This window comes from Pithys albifrons, chromosome 13 (genome assembly GCF_047495875.1).
Source record: "Pithys albifrons albifrons isolate INPA30051 chromosome 13, PitAlb_v1, whole genome shotgun sequence".
Lineage (NCBI taxonomy): Eukaryota > Metazoa > Chordata > Aves > Passeriformes > Thamnophilidae > Pithys > Pithys albifrons.
This window is the reverse complement of record NC_092470.1, coordinates 14,209,039-14,228,434: the sequence shown is the minus strand read 5'-3', so window position 1 is coordinate 14,228,434 and position 19,396 is coordinate 14,209,039. Positions and strand designations below refer to the sequence as shown.

The window sequence follows — 19,396 nt, the reverse complement described above, 5'->3', positions numbered from 1 at the left end:
TCCAAGCAGAACTGTTGTTTCGGAACACCTGCCAGAAAGGGATGGAATAGAAAGGGAAGGACTGAGACAGGGAGTGATGGGTGGTGTCTGACAGCTGGATTAACTAATGCAGAGAGCGGGCAAGTACCCACTGTCTAGCTACAGCTCTATTAGTATAACTGTTGGGGGCAATAAGTTTCTAAGCTAGAGGCACAGACAATGTTAAGTTGGACTTATAACACTAATAGAGATGCTGCTGTGCCCCATCCCCAACAAAGCCGCTTCCTGTAGCATTGCAGAAATCTATTGCAAGGCAAGCTGGCAGGGAATGCTGGTATTAGAAATGCTGATGGGCCAGGCAGAGTGGCAAGATGTTCAGAACTACAAGGTTTTCTACAACTAAAGACGTAATTGGATCCAGAGTCATAGGTCTTTCCGGGAAGGAATTTGTTGAAATGTCAGCCCTAAGCTCTCTGAGGACATGACAAAGGAAGCCAAGGACATGACAGAGGAAACCAGCTGCGACTTCTGGATAAGAAAGGCTCCAAGTCCAATGTTTATGAGTTGTTATATGTGTCAAATGCTTCCCTGCACACACTCATCTTCAGACTTAGGAGAGTTCTGTGCTCATTAGCCTGAGCCCTGCTGGTCAAGGTCAGTCCATGCTGTGGGAATTAGGACTGGAGTTACTGGAAACCATTCCAAGCCTTGTTTCTGGCCAGAAAGAGCAAGAGATAATATTCTCTGGAAGTGTGCCTCATTTTTGCCATCCTTTCTTCACTGAGTCAGCAGGGGGAAATCTCAACTATGTTGAGCAAGAAATTCTTTAAAGCAATACCACATTCACAAGCTTGTGATGCCTTGGATGTAGTCAAGCAGCAGTTTCAAGCACCAAGTTCCCATCCACCTGTTTGCTCTCCCCATTAGTCTTCTGCTCTTTCCTTCTCAGTGTTCACTGTGAGTGGCTTTGTCAGGTCTCATGTTCTGTAGAAATCTCCATGTCACAATCAGTTGTAGCTCCTCTCCTCCCAATTCTCTCCTGGAGACAACCCTCCCATCAGTTTCCTCACCACATGCTCCACTGCTCTGAGCTGTCTCATTGTAAGTCATAGTTTTAGCTTTGATGACTAATATCCCTCTGGATCCATGACTGCCTGGTAGCACAGGGGCACTGACATTCAAATTAAGGTGCCCTTGGTGAGACACTGCAGATCTATACGCACTAGTCCCACCAGCCCTCCACATTGACCCAACTCTCTGGAGAAGAGCAGACTCTTGCCAGCATACATGTGTCCCTGGAGTCTTCTGGCCTCTCCACTGCTCTGCATAAACACTGCTGCTCTGCCTGCCTTCCTCAGGCTTACTGTCTCTGTATTGGTCTCTGCTGCTCACCACCTTCTCCCTTTCCAAAGAGTTTTGGCTCAACTTCAAGTCCTCAGCTGATGTCAGTCTGCAACTCCTTTTCTAGCTTCCACAAGTGTTTCACACTCACTTTACGTGGGCCATGCATTCCATCTCCTTCACAGGTTCTGGAAGCCTCTTTGGAGCTCAGTGTGCCAAAAAACTGTCTCTTACTCACCCATCCTCTGCATTTCTAAAAAAAAAAAATACTGTATTTCCCACTTCTGCACATCCATTAGTAATTCCCCACAATCTTGGAGAACTGCTTTTCCCTACCAAAAGGTCCCATCCTTCAAGCATTCAGGACTGTGATCACCATGTAGAAATGTCTTTACCTTAATTCCCAACATCTTTATGTGAATAATTATTCAAAAGCCCATAGAGCTCAGGCTACTCCTCTGTGCTGCCTTCTTTCCAACAAATCAGAGTTTAGCAGGAGCGTTTCATGGCCTCAGGAAGGACACTGCACGTACATCCTGCTGTCCCTTAAACACTGACATCCCGGTGGGTAACAGAAGAAATATCCCTCTCCTGTCATGTTTGGGGAACAGCATCATCTGCTCTGGTAGTCTTGTCCTAGCTGTGCTTACATGGATGGAGGCTCCTTGGTGACAAGGAGCTCAGAGAGGATCATTTGTCAGGAAGCACCAGTGACAAAGTAATTCTTCAGGAAAAATAAACTTGACCGGGCTCTTACTCCAGCCCAGCCAACAGCAAAGCAGCTCCTGTGGCCAGGCACATTTGTAGGTCTAAATTGCTCACTGGAACTGCTTCCAGGGATTGATTTGCCAAGACCCCTTACACAGCTTGGAGCAGAAATGGTTCAGCTGAGGCTCCTGCCCCACACAATCCCAAACATCCCTGAGACACCATGGACAACACACACCACATTGGTGTTGCTTTCCCATAGCATCAGTACTTCCTACCAACCAGCCATGTAATCTCCCACAGTTCTATGGTCATTATTTCTTTCATTAATTGGGGCTTGTTATCTCCAAGAAAACAGCTCTGAGTACAACTCCAACTGGAGCCAAGTAATTCAGCTCCTCCTCACTTGCCACGTGGTGGAGTGCTGGCCCAACTGTCTCTGCTGACACCAACAAAAGCCACCCTATGCATGCCAACTTCCTGCCAGGATCATCATATCAGGACAACACAGATGTATTCTTCATCAGGTAAAGTACCCTTTGCTGCCTGAAAAGCAGCTTCTCAATTCTCTTTGTCCTTGGTATTGGTCTTTTAAGCCTGACTGTGTTGGCAGACCTCAGACATGCCAGAAGAAACAAAATATGACCAAATGAAGCAAAGGCACATAAAAACGAGCTCCACTGGAAGTATTCCCATTAATCTGCAGGCTCACCATTACCCCAGGCCCTGCCAGTGCCACTAGCTCAGGACTGCAGCCCCATTTGCTCCTCCACTCTTGGGTCTCTCCATCAATCTGAGTTTTGCCAGACAGAGCAATGACAATAAGTAAAGGTCTAAGAATACAAATGACTCATGCTATTAAACTGGAAATCTGAGCCAGACTTGAAAAATATTTAGAGCTGTAATCAGTGAGGAGACAAATTCCAAATTCAGCATTTTAACTCTGAAAACCAAACTTCCCCATCAGAAGGGCGTTTCTCTATTTTCTAATATCACTATTAGTATTTTTCATTTAACAATTTGACAGAAATAAAATACACTGCAGTAACACTGGTGATAACACACTTACTCCCACTTGAAAGACTGTCTTTATTCTTTCATAAGTCACTTCTAGCTTACAGCTCTATTGATCATCAGTGAGGATGAATGGAGCTTCCCAGGATCCTCTAGGACAAATCCTATATATATATATTTTTTATACCCACCAAACAACTATTTCTAAAATTCAACAAAACAGGTCATCAGGGCAACGCTCCATTGATTTCATGTCCACTTATTCTTCAAGTACGATGCTGAATGCTCTATCAATAATTCAGCAGGCTGAAGGCCACCAGGGCCCCAGGAGAGACGCTATCTCACTATCTCCCACATCAGAGCTGGGAGGTGCCTCTGTTGCTAGAGAGCAAGGGAATAAGTCCCCTAAAAAGCAGGAGCATCTTATAAAGCATGTCCACCAACTAAAGAAAAACACTTAGTCCTACCCCACAACAGATGAGGAGCAAATATTTGAAGAAATTCACTCAAAATCTGACCTCGTAAGTATTTCTAATGTGCTCCCAGAGTTAGTCAACTGTTTACTACCCCAAGCATGACTTGTTCATCATCCCGACATTAATTAGCCAGCTGCTGTGAAGTTAAAAGAAAAGCAGTTCTGCTCTGGTGCTCCCATACCCAGGAAATCCTTCCAAGGATGCTGTTGCCCGCTGGAGTTTTAACTAATTATTCACAGGCTTCAAAATGGCTCTATTTGGAAATCATTCCTCCTCTCAGCCTCCCCTCTTCTCCCAAGAGATACTCCCAGGGTAGGACTTACAGTTCAAAAAGTCGCAGGGTCTGGAAGAGTTGCCATGACAGAGTGGTGAGCCGATTCCCAGAGAGGTCTCTGAAAATTAACAAGGAAAAAAAAACTAGTCACAGTAAATAATTCTTCCTGCAGATGACTCTACCACCTCCACAGATCTTATTGTCCTCCTTGACAGAAATGCTGTCAAGCAGTTTAGGACCCAAGTTCAGATTTAATAATGAGAGATTTTAATGAAGACAAACCCAAATGAAAGTTCCTCATTTTACTTTTTTTTTTTTAGGGAAAAAATTATTTATATCAAGCTAAATTTCAAGGAAAAAAAAAATCCAATGTCTGATTCTTGCCCATGAATCTGGAGCTCAACCAACCATAAGCAAAAAGAACAAGTCTAATTTCTTGTTGAAGTTTTGAAATCAAGTACAAACCTCATGTTAAAAATAGTAACAGCCAGGTTCAAATGACAGCATGATGATTACCCAAGGTGTTATCAAATGATCTGCAGTAGCTGTAAGCTCCAGGTGTCCTGATATGGCTGTGTGTTGCTTCCACCCAGGGGTACCACTGCTACAGCAGCCAACAGCTCCCCATCCCTCTCTCCATCTGCCCAAACTTGCAAAAACATAAATCTCATCAACCTGGGGGAGCTTTGCAACCCAGTAGACATCTCTTCAGCTGAAAGCCAGTGAGGATGAAAGAGTGAAAAGCAACTGAATTAATAAAAACAAGAAGGAGAAACGTGTTTGGAGGAGAGTGAGCAGAAAGAAGAAAGCCCTGGGTTTCTAACAGAATAAGAAGATGGTAATAAAACACATTCTGTAGCGGGCAGCCTTCCCAGGGACACACGGCCAACCTGAGAGCCACTGACTAAGTGACCAGTCCATGTGGCAAGCAGAGGGACAAGCTGTAGGAGAAAAACAACTGTTTCAATCTCTTTGGTGGCCTCCAGAACACACAGAAGGTGCTGCCTCACATACTTCACTGAATCCATCCTGACCATGAGCCCCAGACAGAGCAGCTCAGTGCAAGGCTACAGACACCCTTCTGCCTCAGCCCTGCCCATTGGGAAGAGCAAGGAAGGGCCAGAGACAGGAATCACCTGGAGGTTTATTCAGCTCTCTGCTGGCCAGACAGGAGGTATGAGACAAGGTGGCACAGCAGTGGCAGTGGGCTACACAGCTGTGCCAAACTCAGCCGCCAGTCCCTGTTTGATTTGCAGAAACACATGTTAAAACCAAGACAGCAAACTTTTGAATAGCTCCTGCTAGCACAGGTCTGATGCAATAGGATTTGGGATGACAGATTCATTTGTTGCCTTACACCAGGTTGCAGCAAAGAAAAAGCCATTCTGTTCTGTCCCACCTGCACCAAGCAATGCTACAAAGCCCAGAACTCCACAATTAGGAGTGGGGAAGCTGCTCACATAGCAAAACATCATCCCAAAGGCTCTCCATGAGCCTGGCAGAAGAATAATCCCAAATACCATGATGGCACAGTGTTGCCTCATTAAATCCTGGCTCTGCTTTACATCAGACTATCCCACTGTGGAAACTACAGCAAACCACAGGTACCTCATTTCACATGACTAAGATCCCACCATCCCTATGGCTGTAGACAAACCACTTCCAACCTCTGATAAAAGTGGCAAAAATGGCATGTGAAGCTAAGCAGGGAGGAATAAAAATATTACAAGACTCCCTCTATTATCCACCTCAAAGCACCGAGCACCTGGAAACTTTGCAAAGACAGATGAAAAGTAGGAGGGGAAGGAGCAGCTCACTGTTACTGAAAAGTGAGACAGTAAACTCCCTCCCCCGGCCCAAGGAGAAGAAGGAAGCGTAAAGGGAATGCATGAGAGACAGCAAGATGTGGGAGAAAGGCAGAAATGCAGAGGAGGGAGTGAATCTCACTGGAATGTCCTTTCTCAAAGGTCATGTTTTGCTACATTAGGCAGAAATGTCAAGAGAAAATTGGATTCTGAAAGAGAAGAGAAAAAACAACAGGCTTTCCACGCAAATAAGGGAATCAAAAATAGCATGATCGTGTTATTACAATTTAGGACACAGAGATGGAGAAAGGATACATCCTCACTAATGCAAGGAGCTTTGCCAGGCAGATGTGCTCCACTTCTCAGCTCCTGCAATCCTTGGAAACCAACTCTTATCACCTCCTCCCTTCCTCAGACAACAACCCACAACAAGCATTAGGCAAAGAGGAGATGGGTCTTTCCTTGCACAGATTTGTTAGGAAACTCTGCTCTCAAAGGGCAAAGCTGATGTTCAATCTGACCTGACCATCAACTTCTGCAGGGCTGGTCAGGGGGCATGAACCCACAGCTCCATTTCAGATCAGCCAGAAGACACACAGGAAGGAACATGTTTGCCATTGGAAACAGACACCTTGGACACTTCAAAATGTCAGAAAGGTCCTTCCTCAGCTTCAGACACAGATCTCAGCAAAGCAACAGAAGGAGGCTGCACACAAACACATATTAAAAATACACCATTTCAGTCAAAAAAACTCCAAAGGTCAGAGATGTCAGGATTGGGATTCCACAAAGGGCACAGCTACTAACTTTTGATGCAAAACATAGAGCTTCTCCGGAGAAACCTTACAGCACAACACTGATTTCTCCCCAGGAAAGATCCATCTGGCATGCTGGATGGGGAGGGTTTCCCAGGGAAGGTAGCATGTGATTCTGTAATTAGAGATAATCACAGTACATTCACACAAGGAGATTAAATTATGGCTCTACAGGTGAAGCTCTGAGCTCCAGCACTTTGTAAATTCTGTTTGGTGGTTGCAAGGTTTCCCCTGTGCTCAAACCTCAGCTGTATGCACCAAGTTTCTTAGCATTCTTTACAGTATAAACAGGAAGGATTGAGGAAAAAATCATGGCTCTCAACCAGGACTAGTCCTCTTCCAGTTCCAGTTGCTCATTCTGCCTTTTGGCAACTGTTTTCAAGGCTGGAAGTCTGCTGCCACCTCCAAATTCCTGTTGTTTGCAGTGACAAGAGTCTCCATCTTCCTATGCCATGGCTGGGCATTGCCTGCTCTCTCCTTCCTCACCCAGTTGCCTCTCCCTCCCTCCCAACAGGCTGAATCATAATACTCATTGCTCTCCAACCACTCCCAAATACGTCTCAGCCTCAATTCCTTATCCATTCCCAAATTTCCTATGATCTTCCCTACTCTGACATCCTCCCAGCCCAACCCCTGTGTCTCAAAACAAGAACTGCTGCTCCTCCACTCCACTATCTCCTCCCAAACATCCTTCATAAAACTTCTTTCTCCAACTGGATCAAAAGCCATTCTGCTGACATAATGTCCCAGAGCAAAATCAAGTCTTTCAAGCAAAATATGCCCTTTGACAGAGTTTATTCCTCTCTACAAAAGGAGGGTGCAGCTGCTCTGTAACACAAGTAATACCAGTACTTTCTAGCTTGAGAAAAGCTGCTTGTTTTCCCTCCTCCCTCCCACCTCCTCAAGCATTTGAGAAAATTCTTTTGTAAAACTAGAAAGAAATAATAATAAAAATTAGAATTCATCCAGAAACAGACACCCAACACAGAAAATTCAGCCTGAGCAATTAAAATTTGGCAGAGTTATAGGAAAGTGGAAGTAGTCCTGCAGCAGGCTGTGCCAAACAACCTTTATAACAGCCTATGCATCACCTCCACCTGCAATAAAATATGGCACATCACATGTCAAGGAAACACAGGCAGCGGGAAGCAAAATGCCTTCCCTGTGTATTTCTCAACTATGTACAGGTCTCTTTCAGGACAGACCTGCCATCAGTGCTCCTGGAACATATTCAAACTGCTTCTTTGCCATGGGACATTTTCTCCATCACTCACAAGATGCTCTTTTCCCACAGAGACAGTCTTTGAAAATAGCTGCCAGGGCCTTTTTTTGCCTCCAGAGCAGGTTTTAAGGGATTTGGGTAGAGAGAGGGGGCTGGATGCCACTCAGGTCAGGGCAGCAGCCACCCAACCCACCACTGACTCAGGCCCAACACCACTCCACAATCCTGCTGCAGCAGGTGGTCCATCATGCCTTAACCTCACCAGTAACCCCCCCACACACACACCACAAACACAGGCTCTTATCACTGAGTGACAGCTAAATTCTAGTTCTTGCTCTCTCCCTCTATCCTCCTCCTACATTCCAGGAGGGGACATGCCATGTCCTGCACACTCTCCCACAGCTCCTGCAGGCGCTTGCTGGTGACCAGCAGGGAAGGGGAGGTGACCTTTGCCATTTTGTCCCAGCACAAGTGATGGATAGGGCCATGGAGGTACACCTCCTGAACAAACTCCTAGGTTTAAAAAGGGATGGGTGGATATGGGACAAAGAGGAGCCTGGACCCCTGTGGCCCAGAACAAGGGGACTTAAATGAAGAGGGGACAGTCTGTTTTCTTTTCCCTCTATTATCCAGCAGCGAAAAGCATTTTCATTATTAAGGCAATTTTTATTCAGCTAAATTAAGCCATTTGCCTCATTAATGACACCAACAAGCAGAAGCCTCTGTAATTAAACTGTAAGTTATTTTATGCAGTTCAGCTCAAGCAATAGAAGAAACACTGCTGCTGGGGAGGGACCCTGCATGCCTGCGCCTCCTCCGCAGTTTCATCCTCCACTTGCCCTTTTTTCCAACCTGACACATTTATTTGTGCATAGGAGAAGTTTTTCACATGTTTTAATAGCATGAAAATTCTGACTGGGGAGGATTAACTGCATAGAGCAGCTGGGGCTGAGGGAGCATGAGTGACTGCCTGGCAGAAATGAGAGGAGAAATGCACATCCTTATCTGTGGTCTTCAATGCTGGATATGCTGATGGATGGCACTGCATAGGACAGCCTTAATGTCTGGGTGATTCCCCTCATCTCACAGCCATCTTAGCTGGGTGCTGGTGGCCACATGAGAGGAGAATGTCAGCAATCTCACATGGTGCTGTAGGGGCAGCTCTATCCAGCCTTCGTATCTGCAGCAAGTGAACTGCTAAAGCTTTGGATTTGAACAAGAGAAGCGATGGAAAGTTACTCTGGGGCTTGCTTATCCCTGTCAGATAACTCAAATGACCTCTAAAAGCAATGTTACACTCCCCATCACCCTTCCTGCCTTCCCACTCCCCCTCCCCCTTCCTGTTTAGTAAGCAGCTTTGCTCATTAAGGGAAAAAATGCACTGTCCTCCCTTAATGAATGTGCTAAAATTACCCCAGCAAGTCCCAGAAGCTATGGCAGGACAGGTCTCCCCGCAAATCAGCCTCTGCAAATATTAGACTCAATTGAAATCTCCATTATGTTAGCACCAAGCCCCAGCAGGACATGCTTGAGACAGCCTGCAAAAGGAGCAGGCAATGCCAAGCACATGCAAACCTCTCACACCCAGAAAGCAGAGTGAGCAGAACAGGATGTGAAGCTGGTCAGCCTTGGATTTTATAGTTGCCAGGAGTTCTGCTAGGTCTGCTCCCTGTTGAGGCTCATCACCAGGATAAATATACTAGTGCTATGGAAGAGTGAGACAGTTTACAGAGGTCTTCAGCCGCTGTCTGGCATTACCTACAGCCCAGTTCTACTCCTCAAGTCATGCCCTCCGCAACACTCAGGTCTTTAATCGAACTCAAACATGCAGAAACAGAAATGGAAGGTTCAACCTTCGTTTGTGAGTTTGGACAGCATCACTAACTCCTTTCTCCTGTCCACAGGTTCCATCCTGTGCATTGTAAGGCACAGGTCACACAGTACATGCCATCACATTATCATCTTATTCCCACAAATTATTTTTGTTATAGGGTTAGAGTCAGAATCTGCAATAATTTCTCAAACTCAGAGCATCCTGCATCAGAGAGGAGTGAGAGACCATCATGGGTGACACACAAGAAGAGATTCTTTCACTCCACACATACACCACTGGTCCTGGAGGAGGAATCATCAACCCCTTTGCATATCTCAGTTGCAGGACTCTGATTTGTAAATTCCCAACTGCCACTGAAACAGGGCTGAGAGAGAGGGAAGGGGCTGGTCTCATGCATTGTTCTTTAAATAATAACATCACAAAACAAAAGCTGCAGAGTAAGTGGGAAGGCATAAGGCACCACGCCTCTGTCACACGGCTCCCACAGCCAGTGCCAGCAGCACATCTGTCCCACGCCTCTCCTCCCACTGCCTTTGCCAACGCAGCAAGCTATGTCCTGCTGCTCTCTTCAATCCAGCCCATCCTTTACTTTAAAGGCTATTTTAAGGCCATCTCCTACCCCATGACACTTCCACACCCTCTAAGTCATCTCTTCTGAGGCATCTCCCAGCTGCACAAAGCTTTGTTTGGAGACAAATCACTCCTCAGTTTATTGTTGCTCACAGTTTCAGTTCAGCACATGGTACAGATGGAAAGGCATCACCAAACATGGGTAATATTGTCCCCTGTGCGTCAAGGCAGATCAGATGCAGGGATCTGGATGGCACTCATCTCACCCTTGTATGCACTTTCCATTGCTCTTCTCCAAAGACATTTGGGCTCTCAGAGGGCTTGAGGAAAGGTTAAAAGCTGGGTCAGCCCTGCAGTTGCTTTCCCTTTGCCTGCCAGCTTCCCTGCAGGGCAAAGTCCAGCAACATCCACAAAACAGGACAGTCTTTTGCACAAGGAAAAGAAAAAACAACCTGCAATGGGTAAAAGCCCTTCCCCATGGATGACCTCCTGGAGCAAAGAGGTCCTCAGGGCTGCACTGCCCACACCCTCTCTCTTCTGTCCCAAACTGCAGTAATTCCAGGTGCAAAATAAAACTGTATGCTGGGCTTTCCTCCTGCTTCAGCATGAGGAAATAATACTGGAGATGTGTGCTGACTGAGGACAAGGGTTGCCAGATGACAACTCCAGTGAGGGGTTGGGTTTACCCTGCCTGTTTGCTTCAGATTTGATTGTTTTTTGAGCTAGAAATGGAGAATGACTGGGGAATGAGTCCTGCTCACAGGTTGGTTGTGGTTTTTTGGTTTTTTCCTGTGAACCCAGAGCAAACCAAATCGCTCTGTGTGAGAGAAAAGAGGTCAGTGCTGTGGCAAGGCACAACTTGAGGAGATGGTGTGGGAAGGAGATCCATGCCCTTGGGATATTTCTGAGTATCTCTGAGTATGCTACAATTGAACTTCATGTACTTAGAGGTCTTTTCCAACCTTAATCAAGCTATGATTTTGTGAACAACAGACTCCTAGGCTCCCATGTTCTTCCCACCACCTCTCCCTTGAATACACTGAAGCAGCAAGGACAGGTGCAAAAGAGGCACCACCCCAGATGGGAATTCACTTCAAATGCCCAGGAAGACACTGGGAGAGCTGGGCAAGGTCTGCACAAGAGCCTCAATGTCAACATATCAAGCATAGCTGTGCTGGAAGAGGGTCTGCTTTTCCCTCTCTCTCCTGAGCAACTGCTGTGCTGTCACATGTTAAAGGGCTCTTGCATCAAATTTGTATTAAAAAAACCCCAAAATTTAAACATCTCCACTTACTTGGGTACCCAAAAATCAATGAGCCCTGAATAATCTCAAACACTGCTCTTGCAGGCAGTTAGTGAAGAGAACACTAACAGCTGGGCCTGAGCCCCAATTTGCCTGACTCAGGGAAGGGTGCCAGAGGATGTGATGGACTGGGATAGTACTGAGAGCTCTACAGAGTCTCTGAAGAAAGGAAGGGGTATAAATATATATATATATATATATATATGTATCTCCAGCAATAGCAAAACAACAGGGCATAAGGCAAGCTAAGCTCTCGGCAGACTCTGCTAAATGGTTTCCAATTAATTAACTGATTACATGATAGAACAGAAGGGGATTCAAGTGAGTGCTGTTGACCTTTAAGAATAATTAATATCATCAGGATCGCAAAACTCGTCCAAGAAAAATAATTAGGAAGATTCTAATATTGCCTTTAAAGCCACATTGAAAGGAGAGAGGAAGGTTCTGGTTAATTCAGAGGCATGATTCCCAAGTATTTGCTAGCAAACCCATTTTTCCCTCTACACTTGATTCCCCCTGCAGATCTCATACACATATATGTTTCTTCTCCACCCCAGTTAACCCTCCTTCTCCTCTAAAGATTCATTTCCCCTGACAAGTCTTCTACACCCCATTCCCCTTCTGCTCCATGTCAATTCTTCTATCCTAAAGATGCATTGCTCCAATCCTTTGTTGCAGCTCTATCTCTCCAGACTGATCTCTGTCCCTCTCACAGCCTCATCCCATCCCCTGCTCATATTTGACCAGTCCTGAGCTCCACTCTTTGCCTCCCTGCACCTCAGGAAGGAGCCCTGGTCCTTCCATATGACATCGATCCACTTTTTATCTCCAGTCACCACTGGCAGCTTCACAGGCTGACAGAAGGCAAACGCTACATGTAAGCCCAAAAAAACCCTTCCCTGCTTTTTCTCAGCAGTCAAATCCATCACAGAGGCTGGTCTGTGAAGCAGATGTAAGCAATGCACAGCAACAGGAGGAAGTGAAAGACGGGAAACTTGTCAATCCCTTATCTCCCATTACACTTCACCAAGCGCATGAATGCTCCCACCTCGCTGTATTTTCCTTTCCTAGTTCACTTGGCCCAAAGGTCCTGTGTGGGAATGGGGCTGAAAAGCCACTGGGCCAAGCAGGAACTGCAGTGGTGAGCTTCTCAGGGAAGGTCGCTTGAACAGCCAACATTTTGTGAGGGAAGTGTAAATAAAAAAAAGCAAACCCCAAAACAAAAAAAAAACCCACCAAACAAACAAAAAAAACCTGGAATGAAAGACACAGCATTGGAATGAACCACACCTTTGCAGCAAGTAAATAAATTTCCTCTGCTGCTTATTATCATTAAAACTTCTGTGGCTTGACACTTCACTAAATTATAGATAAAAGGAAAAATGGTCTTCCTGGGCTCAGAAAAGCAGGCTACTGCCAGGGACCTGTGTTTACAGCAGCTAATGAAAAGGAAGCCTGTCACTAGCCTGCAGCACTCACTCCACCTCAGCAGGGAACAGAGCTACCTGTGCCCACAGTACCAGGGGCTTGGGAGCAGCAGCTGAGGACCATGAGGGACCAGAGCTGAGGAGCACACAGGGGCAGTGGGCCATCACAGGGAGGTGCATGTATGAGGAACCAAAGGGATCATGCCATCAGCCAGTGGAGATGGCAGCTGCCATGTCCCATGCTGTGCAGAGGCTCCTGGCCACAGCAGGAGGTAAGGCTCACACACTCCAGCTATGCCTCATCAAATGACAAGAAGAACACTCAGTCTGAGAAACAGGCAGCATCAAACTGGGAGCTGCCTCATGCCAGGTTACTGCTACTCCCCAGGGGCCCGTGGGGTGGGCATGGTGGGCAAGGAGGCAGCAGATGCCTGGAGCACACCTGAGTATGGACACAGGAGCATCTCTGCCCAAAGCCTGTTTGCAGTAGCTGAGCACAAAGGGAGGAGTAACACTCTGAGCAGAGACCTGCCTGCAGCTACACCTGAGCCATGGCACAATGTGCCTCCTAGCAGCTCGAGGGACACTTGACTGGGGGAACAGGGTGACTAAATACAGCCAGAGCTCAGCAAAGCCTGCCTGCTATACTTTACATTTATAATCACCCCAAAAGCAGAAACACATTTTGCCTTTGACAGTTAGCTCTGTCAAAACAAACAAGAATGTCTGGACACAGAAGTTACATTTTTGCCCCTTCTCAATACATGATGTACTTAAAAAGAAGTGTCTTTTTGCTGGGTAGCATGAGGACTATTTTCAAATTAAAAGAATAATCACCACAAAGCACTGAGTGCTTCAGAGTGCAGCAGGCATTCTTTCATTAATCTGAACAGCAAATTACCCACAATTACCAACATGCACAACCGGATACAACAAACATTTAGCCAAAGCCCGTGGATTGTACTTGCAGCGAGGTTGGATGGCAGATATCCTAGAGAACTACTCATATGAGAAACCCCCAGACAGCAACCAGGCAGCAGTGCTGCAAAACAACTCCATTCAAGCTGCAGAGCAAAGTCAGTGCCAGGAAACACTGCAGTCCAGAAAGTTAGCATTCATGGAATCACAGAGTGGTTTGGGTTTTAAGAGACCTTAAAGATCAACTAATTCCAAACTCCCTGCCGTGGGCAGGGATACCTTCCACTAGACTAGGTTGCTCAGAGACCCATCCAGCCTGCCCTGCAACACTTCCAGGGATATTGCAGGTGTTGCAGATGTCAAACAGGCACCTTAGCAGGCTGGTTTCACAGCAGGAGAGATGGAAGTATAGAGAGAGGCACCATCAGCAGTGAAACCAGACCGGGCAACCCACAGCCAGGATCACATTCCATGGCTTGACTCCTGCAGGCAGGAGTGCAGAGGCACTGCTCCCCTCACTGCCCCAAGAGCCTGGCTCGGGTTGGAAGGTGAAGGAGCTTATTTCAAGAGAAAGGTGAACGAGGCAGGGGCTGCACCCACAGGGGGCAAGGCAAACTGCAGGCTGGGCTGAGCAAGAGGTGGGGAAGCCAGGAGGCTTCAGTGCAGGCAGGGAGGCTGGGTTAGGGGTCAGGCTGCAGGCAAGGAGGATGAGGGACCGCCGGCTCTGTCCGTGGTGCTGAATGCGGCTCCGCAGGGCGCGGCCCCATCCCGCGGGACATCCGCGGGCACCGGCAGAGCTCCCTGGACAACAGTGCCGGGAAGGGCCACCCTCAGGCATGCTGGAGGACAGCAAGAACGAAACATGCTCATCTGCAATCACTCGCACGGCTTCCCCGAGGAGACACACTCCTGGCTCTCACTGGCAGCCCTGTAAACACCCCACAGTCTCTTGAATTCGATGTAATTCACAGCTCATCCCTTCTAAAATACAATATGGGGAGAAAGTTGGTGTGGAACTCCACCCCTTGACCAGTATTCCAATAAAATTTTATAATTCCAATAAAACTCACAACTGCCTAACTTATGACATTTAAATTCCTAACTTGTCACACACCATCATGAATTAATGTCCCATCTTTCATGCCCTGTCGTATCTTATTGCTCAAATAACATATGATTTTAGTGTTTCTGTTTTTCTGCCCTGGTGCTTATTGCCAGTATATCAAAAAGGGAAAGCCAGCCCTGCAATAATATTGCTAGTAAACCAGTATTATGGAAAGAAAAATCCCAGGAGAGAACTTGTGTAGCCTTAACTTTCACTCATCCTGCCATGATTGTTCACTTTCTCTCCCCCAGCAGATTTCAATGTTCTCATGTACCCCACAGGGAAGTTCCTCTTCCCTCTGCAGCACCTTTCATACTGGCATAGGCAGGTAAGAAATGCTTTGCACCACATCTAACCAGCTGAGCCACAGGCTCTGGGGTGCAACAAAAGGGATGGTCAGAGGCTGTTTCTGGAGTACCTCCATGCTGCAGTGATCTCAGAACCCTAGAAACAAGATCCACTCCTTGTCATGCCCAAATTTCCAGAAATCAGCTCATTCTCTGCTGGGGTGGGGAAAAAATAAAAAGAAAATAAACAAACACCAAACAAAAAACCACCGAAACACAAGCAAATAACCCCTCCAGAAAACAAACCAAAACAAAAAAAAATCCCAACACAGAAAACCACACACATCCATACAGGAACAACTTCTAAACACATACTATACACCTCCCCAGCATCATCTGCAATCTTTTTTTAAAGAGGGGATGGAAAAAACCCCACAGCCTTTGCGAAGTAAGGAAGGAGAAATAAAACCAGAGTACAATCCTGAGCCCAGGTAGCAGAGTTGTAGGCACTACATAAGAATCCAAGTGGGCAAAATGTATTTGTGATAGAGCTATTATAAGTCATCTTATGTTAAAACAGCATTACACAACTTAAGGCTAGGTTTCATTAGACATCGTGTGAGATGTTATGCCTCAAATAGATCAAATAAAAGCAGAGGAAACAAATGTTATTCCAGGTTTTCAGATGGGGAACTGAAGCAGGACAAATCTTGCCACAAGGTGTGCAGTGTTTGAGTTGGAAACTTTCTTTCTCAGGTCCCACTAGAGTACATCAGTCACAGACTCACCACTCCCTCTTCTATTACAGTACAACAAATCCTCTTCTCCACAGTCAAGTGAAGCAGCCTGCAGCCAAAAATTAGTTACCCAGCCCTCTGAATACAGATCAAATGATTTCAAGTCAGCCTGATGGAAAGTCACAGTCCTGCAGGGAACTGGTCTCTCCTTTGGCCTTGTGCACAAGGGCTGGTAAAACACAGGACCTACCACCACCACTGCAGCAAAAGGAATAGCTGCAGTTAACTGCTTATCAGTCACCTGTGGCAATAAGCTGGGAATAAACATGCCACCAAACCACTGCTGCCAATTAGCATATCAGCAAGGACCTGCACTACACTGGCATCCAGGGGGCAAAGCAGATGGGGAGAACAGGAAAGTTTATGGAAGCAGAAGAGATGGTACAGCTGTTTATTTTAGTGACTGCTATAATCATGACCAGCATCTTTTAGAACTAGAGACATATGGAAGAAAATGCTTCTCTGACTAAATCACAGCACAGAGGTTTGCTCCTGGAAGGGGCTGGAGCAGGAACATCATTAGAGTACAAATGGGTATTAGAGGGTACCCAAGCTGCCTGCCTGATTAGAGATACTAAAGGAACATTCACCTAATAGAACTTCAAGGCTGTTTAAGACTTTCTCATACTTCTTATTTTGCCTACATTCATGGAGAATTTTGGTTCCTATTTAGCAAATACAAAATAAAACACATTAAACTATCAAGGAAGCAGTTTGGGTAAATGTATTTTACTTCACCTTCCCAGTGAGCCAAGAGCTCACAAATAGTCATATACTGAGCCCCAGCACATACACACACGTTAGGATGCATTGACTCAAGAGTATGGATGGGAAATCAGGAGCAATTACATGACAGTTTGGGTTAGGACACTGCCAGGATGGGTGTGACAATGGTGCAGTGATGAAAGGACAAAGCAGAAAGAAACCACCAGGAGGGAGGAGAAAGGGTAATAGGACATACAGAATCAAGCAGACAATTGCAGTCAGGCACAGGGCCTGGAGCTGGTTACTGAAGAGAACAAGAGAAAGAGGGGTAGCTTAACCTGGATTTGTGTCTAAGAATGGCTCTTTCAGAGCAAGGTGATAGATCATTAACCACTGATGAGGAGAAAGTGACCCTCAAGCAGCAGCTGCGAGGGAACAGTGTTATACTTGCAATAATTAAGCATTCTGACACTTTGCTTCTTTATTTAGTGTGAGGTCCCAATCAAGGTCCCAGGCACACAAAGCAAAGAAAGTAAACCTCGCTAGCATTGCAGGAGAGTTGTCTTCAGCCCTTTGAAGGTGCACAGGCCTGTTGCTGGAGGGCTACAAGCAGCACTGAATACAGCAACTCGCCAACTTCATACTGCCTCAGCACCCTCGCTTTTCAGAGGATGCAGCCAGTATCTTTCTTATCAAAACCTAAACCCATAACATATCTCTGGGCATTCCCATGTCAAAGTAAAAAGCTACATTCAACACCAGTTCATATGACCACCACACATCTGCCATGAACCCATCCAGGGCTGTGAAGCTAACCTCACACTCAGAAAACAACACAACCAACTGATGAGGTTCTGGAAGGCTCCAGATTAATCACAGTTAATGTCTGCCTGTGAAAACAAGCCATCTCAGTCTTTCACTGGACAAAGTAGGTCCCTGTGGCATTTCTGACAGCACCTTCCAGTTATTCCTCAATCCACATTTTGGAGGGAAAGAGACCAACGTGATCATATAGATAAAAATGCCTGTGGAGCTTGTGATCTGACCACACCATACTCAGCTACACTCAGCAAAAAGCACTCCAGGGTCTCCATCTTGAAGACTCTTCAGTGAAGACTGAAAGAAAAAGCTTGATTCTTAACCCATCCTTACTCTGACAGACAATGTGAGAGGGCACTCTTTGATAGAAGCTGTGTCTGGGCTGGCCCACAAACTAATTTAGAGCTCCAGAAGACAGTTTAAGAAGCACCTGTAAATGCAGACAGAATTGGAAATTATTAATTTTCTAAATAGAAATCTGACTACTTAAGCCTTATTTAAAAGCATGCCTGTTTCTGTAATTACACAGCTTTAATTTGTTTTCTTTACTACACAATAAATAAGGAGTGCACAATTACCCTCTGCAAATACAAGGCAGTGCCTCCTGACTGGCTGGTTGAGTATGCAGCTGCCCAGGAAAACATTTAGAGGAAATCACATTCTTAAGTACCTGCTTACCTGTAAAGGGGGACTCAGGCACTGCAAATATCAATTTGTCCAGCCCTAGCCACAGCCCTTTGGAAGCCTACTCTCCTACATGCACAGCTCTACTGTCCCACAACCAGTGAAGGCTGCACACTTTGGCCAGCAGCAAACAGGTCATGTCCTCCCCTGTGCACCAATTCCTGTTGTGCTGCAAAACTTGTAACCCTCTACCAAGTTCAAATGAATTAGCTAAAGACCTCCAGTGTCATTAGGAGAATGGACAGAGAGAATGAAACCATGAAAGACTCTCCTCAATAACCTGTGCTTAATACAGCAACATAGTAGAAATGTATTCAGATGGTTTATGTCTCAAATTTAGGAACCATATCACACTAAGGTTTTCTTGTACAGCCTCAAGCTGAAGACTGAGGTTTTCTGTCAATACTGAACATTTCCTATGTTCAGCTGCATTGCCTGCTAACACTAACATCCAGAAATCTTGGGTAAAGGGCTCGGTCTTCCACAGCCTAGACCTGCTGGTCCTCAAATCCAGTGCATGCAATTGTCCAGGACTATTCCTGTAACAGTCAAAGGGCTGTCAAAGATGCATAGAAATAGGACCAGGAACCCACCAATGCAACTTCTCCCAGTGAGATGATCCCAAGCAATGGCACAAAATGACACTAGAAGATATCCTGTTTAGATCAGACCCACATCAGACCATTTAGCATCCAGCCTGTACTTGCTTTGGAAGGACTCAACTGTCTTGGCCCAAACACCAGCAGAACAGATAGATCTGTGTTGCAAAATCCACTGTTATATTTTGGATTAATTGCCTCCAGAGTAGTGATAGGCTTCACATTACCAAGGATCAGATAAGGCCATGGATCCATTCAAGGAGATGGAAGAGAAATCCAAAGCTATTTCTAGATCCACACCTCTGGGTCACCCACTGCTCCTTCATTGATTAGGATGGCCTCCAGCCCCTTGGGCTTACACAGCTAATTTCAAACCTTAGAGGACAAGCACGACCCTGCCCAGCCGCACTGTGGAGCATTCTGAGGTTTACCTCTTGACCAGTTGAACGCTGAAAATTCCCCTTCATAGGTTTTTCACTTTTCCTCCATGACTCTGTGATGGGGAAGGGGAAATACCCAAGCAAAACTCCATCAAAAACCTCACAAACCTGAGCTCCTGCAATTAGAGCTGGGATAAGTGATCTGCTTGTGATTGCACACAGCTGGGGTCTGAAGACAAGCGCGTGCACAGAGGAAGGTCCAGAAATAGATGTTACTGGGAGAAGGCAGATCTATCTGGCCCATCTGAGAGGAGGAAACCTTGATGAAAGGCAC

At 46.0% G+C, this 19,396-nt stretch overlaps 1 protein-coding gene across 4 annotated transcripts in view; it reads right to left on the bottom strand.

Moving 5' to 3' along the window:
* Positions 1–19,396, bottom strand: part of NTRK3 (neurotrophic receptor tyrosine kinase 3) — a 220,555-nt gene that overhangs the window by 163,662 nt on the left and 37,497 nt on the right. For all 4 annotated transcript variants that reach the window (XM_071568920.1, XM_071568921.1, XM_071568925.1 and 1 more), the window contains exon 4: positions 3,842–3,910. In XM_071568920.1, the coding sequence (XP_071425021.1) occupies positions 3,842–3,910 (69 nt within the window). The remainder of the gene's footprint in view (positions 1–3,841; positions 3,911–19,396) is intronic.